The 6,934-nt window shown below is 37.9% G+C and overlaps 1 protein-coding gene across 1 annotated transcript in view; it reads right to left on the reverse strand.

Moving 5' to 3' along the window:
- HFM1 (HFM1, ATP-dependent DNA helicase homolog (S. cerevisiae)) overlaps positions 1-4,422 on the reverse strand; it is a 33,695-nt gene extending 29,273 nt beyond the window's left edge. The window contains exons 1-4 of the mRNA XM_009872261.1: positions 4,352-4,422; positions 3,864-3,985; positions 2,102-2,423; positions 1,062-1,327 (exon numbers count right to left, since the gene is read on the reverse strand). Of these exons, the coding sequence (XP_009870563.1) occupies positions 1,062-1,327; positions 2,102-2,423; positions 3,864-3,985; positions 4,352-4,422 (781 nt within the window). The remainder of the gene's footprint in view (positions 1-1,061; positions 1,328-2,101; positions 2,424-3,863; positions 3,986-4,351) is intronic.
- Positions 4,423-6,934: the final 2,512 nt, after the last annotated feature.

Raw genomic sequence — 6,934 nt, forward strand, 5'->3', positions numbered from 1 at the left:
CAGCCCCCAGGCACCCTTCCACAGAGCTGCTCCCAGCCGGCCCATCCCAGGGGAACCCTGGGAGCTCCTCCTTCCCTGGGGCAGGACTTTGCAGTCGTTCCTGCCGAATTTCATGAGATCCCTGGCAGCCCCCTCCTCTGGGACAGACTTCTGCAGTACTCCACTTGCAGCAGGCGTGTGAGCAGAGTGACCCGCTACCCACCACCCTGGGAGCCTGGCTCGTCCAACCCGTATTTTCACCCGTTCCTAATGTCCTAACTTGGACAAAAGAATGTCATGGAAGACAGGGTTTCACAAGCATTATATGGTTCTATGAAAAGCCCTGTTGAAGTCAAAGTCAATGATATGCACTTCTCTTCCCTTGTCCACAAATCGAGGCACCGTTGCACAGAAGGCAATCAGAATTCTATTCCTGACCAGCCTCCAGATCCCATCTTAAGCCACAGCTCTGCCCTGCCGCTTTCTGCTAGAATTATTTTTCTGTTCCATATTTCTGCAGCAGTTACCCAGGTGCACAAGGTGCATTCCATAGATGCAATGTCCCAAAAAAGCATAAAACTTAGAAATAAATTACACCTATTTAAAAACTATTAAAAACAAACAAAAAAAAATTTAGTATTTTATAATTTCATCAAAATTCCCACAACTTCCCCCCATCTTCCAGATTTTTCCTATTTAAAATCTATACAAGTCACATCAAAAATACATATTCCATTTTCAATTTCCGGTTTCAAATGAAGATAAGACTGTTCATCATGTGAAGGGATGAGGCTGCTCTTCTTCAAATTGTTTAGGGGACTGATTTGAACCTTCAAAAAGGTTTACATGACTTGGCACTTTTGAAAATGCGACTCTTCTTCATAAATTATCTATCCAGCTCATATTAAATAACAATGCAATTAAGTTCCATAGAGTTGCAGCATCTATCAAGTGTAGACAGTTATCTCACCTTCAGCTGGTGGGAAAATGTTCTGCACTCTACTCCACGTCACAGATATCCATTATTATTATATACCAATGACAGACAGCAGACTATTTTGAAACAGAGTAATAATAATTACCTGTCATATCCAGAAACTCTGAAGCATTAGACAATGATTTAATCTTAATTCCATTTTTAGATGCAGTGTCCCCATCAATTACCCTATGGAGAGTAAAATCTGATTCTTCAGTTGTTGGAGCATGATGCTTATTTCTCCATAAACCTTCTTCTCTTACTTCTTTCATGTTTTCACTTGTATTTGAGTAAGTATCAATTTCTTTCACATCCACAGGACTATCTTTAAATTCTGTATTTTTGTGCATATAACCAGACATTTTAAATAAGCTGCAAAAGATCCATGATTTTTATTAGTTTGTTGTAATGTTAAACGCTAACATTGAAAAAATATGTATGTTTGTATTAGCAAACTAGTAGAGCAGAACTAGTAAAATACAATCCTAAGAAAAGTTTGTCTCTAATTTCATTTAATCTGATACTCTTCTACCTGAAGAAGACTCCTTTCAAGATATGTTTTAACTTTACTTTCATTCCAGAAAGAACTTGAAAGAATGAACTGCCTGTCCAGATGGGCTCTGAATCCCAACAGCAGATTAACTGTCAGTCTCTGAACAGTTAAAAACAACTGAGACACACAGGCTCTGAGGAATGGTAAGGGCTTGGCACAGGTGAGGAGTTTGTCTGTAAAACCTCTGCTCCCAGGCAGCACTGAAATCATTTCGAGAACTGCTCAGGTATTCCTGGCCGGCTGACCTCTGCTCTGAAAAGCAGGTGATCTCAGCCTCCTTGCTCATTACCATGTTGGTAAAGAACTCAAAGTAGTATCTTGAAAAGTCTCTGTTATCAATTTCTTTAAAATTAAGGCAACAAACATCATCCGTACTTTTCTCATTAAAGAGCGTAAGTTCAAGACATATTTAATTACAGTACGCGAATGTTGCCAAACGGAATTCTCTTTTTTTTCTTATACTGAAAGGGGTTAGTTGATGGAGCCCCGTTAAATGACCTGAAGAATCCAAAACTCTGTATTTAACAAATGTATCTAAAATAATCATATGATTCTGACAGTTGATAAATCATCAGAATTGACTACACGCATACCTTTTCTTTAATGTTGAATGGACACTCTCATCATCACTGTTTTCTGGAAAATTACTTAATATTTTATTTTGTGAAAAAAGCACACTACACTGCTGAGAAACTCCTGTTCTTGTTTTAGACTTATCTTGGTCAGAAGAGAGAAACAATGAAGCCATTTTCAGACTTTCATGCCAAAAACCAATTTTTTCTCTTTCTCCTACACTTAATTGACGCATTTCTTTTTCAGAGACTATGCCAAAATGAACAGGTGCTGGTGATTTATCATTTACTTCCTCAGCGTTACTCTTTAACTCTTGTATGAACTTCTGGTGCTTTCTCCCTCCTACAAAAAAAAATATTATTTCAATTTCTATTCATATTCCTATCAATTCTGTTAAAGGTCTTCCACACAGAACAATCTCAGTTCACACACATTACATGAACTGATATTTCCATCTTATTGCATGAACTTTAGTGTGTAGTTTATGACTCATCCTCACCAATGCAATGTGTCTGTTGTCAATTAAAAAGTTATAAAAACAGGGTTACTTTCTACACTTTCTATACAAAGTAATGGAGAAAAAACCATTCCTCAGAACTACAAAGTATTTTGTAAGACAGAAACTCTTCACCCTGTCCCAGAATAAAGATGGTCTTTTAAAAAGATGACACAATGACCAAGCTTTAAGTTCCTACTACAAACAAGCTGTGAGATAAACACTGCAACCACAACAGTCAAAAATGTTGGTGACTGTCTGGTTTCATAGTCATCTGTGTTAAGATCACATTTTGCAGGGTTAGTTCTCAGTAGGATCAGTGTCCTGGTCTGGCTGACCCTACAAGCATTGCCGTCAGTAAAAGGAAGGCAAGAGCAGAAATAAGCAATTGAATGGAACACCATCCCAGAACAGCTCTGTTCTGCAGCCTAGTAATTTCAGTGTTACCCATCCAGAAACTTAAAACTACAATGGCCCCTTTGAGACATAACCCCAACAGTTCTAAGACTATGAACACCAGAAAGCTTATTTGAATTACTAGTTCTTAATGGAACTGCTCCTGCATAAATTAGAAAAAAAACACTCCTGTCCTGTCTTAATATAATTCCTAAATAGGGAATATCATAAATCAGCACAGCAGCTAAGAAATAAAGGTAAGAGATAAAGCAACTGAATTCTTTAAAATACATCTCCTTAAGGTGACCCTGAACGTCTAAATGGAAGGAATACTCCACTTAGCAGCAATCAATGGCCAGATTCAAATCTGGTATCCTGAATAGCAATTTGAAAAAATCCCCCAAAGGGAAGAAGAAAGCCAAGTTTGTACAAACGCTCTGTTCCTTGTATGGGAGACAGGCCACGAGGTCCATGTGTTGCACGATGCTCTTACAGCTGTCTTCCCACTCTGTTAGGATGCTTCATGGAACAAAATGGAGCAGCTGAAATTTTCATTATACTTCTTACCTTGCCCACTTCTGCACAGTACACCTGTAGCCTGTACAGGCCCAAAGAGGACTGCTAATACTAATAATATCTAAGATCATCAGTCTCAACTAAAACACATTCTTTGCTTATATTTGAATACCCAGAGTATTTCCTATTTCACAGCATTAAAAAAGAGAGAAGGAACGATCTGTCAAGCTAATTTTTTGTTAAGCCATTCAAAATGAACGTCAGATACTACAATTTAGTGGGACTGGCAGTGTTAGGTTTACAGTTGGACTCAATGATCTGAAAGATCTTTGATAATCTAAATGATTCTACGATTCTGTTCTATGATATTTTACCCATATGAGTGTTGGATGTCTTTTTTTCCAGTTCCCTCTGTAACTCCTCTGCAGCTGGAATTTCAGCAACAGCTGGAGCAGGTGCAATACAACAAACCTTAGGCTCTTCATTTTCTGGATACCTATTTTTAATACACAAATATAAGGTAAAAGCATTCTTTAAGCACTCTTCACAAGAACTAGCTCAAAATCACTAATTACAAGTAACCTACAGTTTCTCCTAAAAATATTCTTACTTTATTAACTATGATTTTTAATCACAGAAAAGAGACAAAACTTCTGCTAACCCGTATTTCTTACGGCCCTAAGATACACTCGCATTGTTCAAACCTCAGTGTGCTTGGAAAAGCATTTCAAACAATGGGTTATGAACCTGGAAATTTCTAGCCCCACATTTCTATTAGTAGATGGGAAAAGGAGTTAAAAAAACCTATCAGTTGTAAAATGATTCAGAGTTTGGAAAAACTTGAAAAACATTAAAGATTTACCTTTGTCTTGTATCTGGTCTTTCATAAAACAAATTATCCAACGAAAAGACCACGTTGGCAGAGTTGAACATTTTTAGATCAAATGCAACGTCTCTTAATCTGCAAAATGCAGCACAAGGAAGAGTGAAACTGAATTTACTAGGAATTCAACTGGTATAAGCAATAGAAACCTTATTAGTTATAAGTGCCAATAATTAATTTGTACATTTTTTTCTTTCAGAATTCTTGCCTGCATCTCTAATTCTTCTTCAAAACAGAATCCCTCTCCTCATAAAATACAGTTCCTCCTACTTATGACCAAAAAATCCTGTAGGACACTACTTTGAACTATCTTTACATCGCCATGATATGTCAGGGGGAAAAAAGTGGGTTAAGAGTGAAGATCCAGATAACGTTTATGCTAAGTTATTTAATTACTAAGAATAATGCTAATACTCTGTTACACAACTGCAATGCTATATATTTTTTCTCTTTTTTTTCCCTGTTCTGATGGAAAAATATTACCAGATTCTATCAATTTTTACAAAATAAATTGATTCTATTATCTAAAAAACTCAACAATTATTTTAATATACAAGCAAATCAGGTTTTGTTTAACCTACATGCAAATTGCTCGCCTAGATAAACAGACTATGGGTCCAACTCCTTAACGTTCCTAACAGGTTTATTCTGAAACAATCAGGACAAGAGATTATTTCGTAAGTATCTACCACATACACTAGTCTTAAAAATATACTTTTTTTCATTTAGCACCAACTCTAGGCATTAGACGTTTTCTTTTTCTGTTTGTCAGAGATTTCAGTTTCTAATTTTGCTTAAGGCCAACTTAAAAAGGAAAGATCTCACCAAAAAAATACCACAGAAAGGATTTTACAAATGAAAAATCCTAGACTCACTGAAACACATGGTAAAACACCAAATCCAACAGAGTTTATAAATCTCAATAAAGGCCAAATCTGCTGATAAAATAACAACGCAAAGCTATCTTCTTTACCTACAGATATAAACCAAAGGTGACAGTTCTTTTGTACTTCAGCATCTCATTAGTAACATAAGAAAAAAAAATCTTTTAGAGTGCTTTGCAAATAGGATTCAGGTTACATTAATTACTGTATACTGTCAGCTGTGAATCAAAAATTTAAAAAATATTTTTCTTCCACACAAGCTGTAAAACTTCAAATATTCCAGAGAAATGTTTCAAATTTAAAACAGAAAACACTTCACAATACCGGCAGAATATAGAGCATGTAATCAAAACTGTCTCTGAACTCAGTGAAGAAGATAGGTTTTAGAACTTCAAACAAGAAATCTGTCAATGCCCTCTTTACGCTCCTTTTCAGACTAAGCCTGCAACACCACTTTTGCCAGTTTCTGCAACTCCCCACCGTCAGGTTTTGCCACTTTTTCCTTCACACTAATAAATCTAGCGTTTAGAAATCACACTAATAAATCTAACAAAGCTGGTTAATTTTGCCATCACGCTTTCATATGCTTCCAACGTCAGTAATCTAAAGCAGAGAGTTCTCAGGCTTGGGTATCACTAGTGGCAGCTAAAAGCATTTGTCAGGAGTACCATCAATTTGTTGCTATTCAAGTAGTAATTATCTGTGTCAAGTGCTTATCCAAAGAAATAACCACCACTCCAGCAGCTCCAAGGAGCTGCAAACACTGCACACCAGGATGAAATGGTTTTCATACCTCAGGTAGGGAATCAACCTATGATTATGCAACTTCCATTTAAATAATTTGGATTTATGACTCCCATCCTTTGGCTTCATTATACACAGTATTTAATCTCTCACACCCTTCAGGCTCCCACTCTCTATATATCATTTATCCTTTGACTGGCTCCATTAATTCCAATTGCTTCATAATGTAAATAAAAATGATAGGAAACGTTGCGGTCATTACAAGAGACTGGAAAACCCTGACACGACCCTCCTTTGCGCAGTTCTGCATTCATCCACCGGCTTGCTGGCTGTCAGCTGGGACATCTGCAAAATCCCCTGCCATGAAATAGTGGAAAGTCTCTCAGGCTTTTAAAGGAACAACAACAACAAAAAAAGGTAAAGAAAAGGCAAAACGTATCTCCAAGATAGACAGGGATTAAGGGTGGTCTTCTATACTCTCAGTGCTGTTTGCTAGCACAGCAAAAACATATTCAAGATGGGAGAACAAGGAAGATGAGTAGGTGTTTGCAGGAACAACACAGACCACTGAATCACTCTTACAAAGGCATGTTTGCCAACTCCTTTAAGCAAAAATCTCTCATATAGAAACAGCTTATTGCAGACTTCACTACAAACACTGGAGGCCAAAACTGAGCAAAGGCCCTTGTGAAGCCCCTTTGCTTTTCACCTCGCTCCTAAACCCAAATCCTTCCCTCAGACCTCTGTATTCCACCTCAGTGCTCTCTCCGGAGGGCCCAAAGTGAAGGTCGCAGCCTTCAGGGACACCCACCCAAAGAAACCGCAGCTGCTCGCTGCCAGCTGCCGACCAGGCGTCCTGACAGTGCTGAGGGGAACCCCAGCTCACAGCGCTCCCTCAGACCTCCAGGCCCCCCTCACAGTCACGCTCCCTCTC

This window comes from Apaloderma vittatum, unplaced genomic scaffold (assembly GCF_000703405.1).
Source record: "Apaloderma vittatum isolate BGI_N311 unplaced genomic scaffold, ASM70340v1 scaffold28856, whole genome shotgun sequence".
Taxonomy (NCBI): Eukaryota; Metazoa; Chordata; class Aves; order Trogoniformes; family Trogonidae; genus Apaloderma; species Apaloderma vittatum.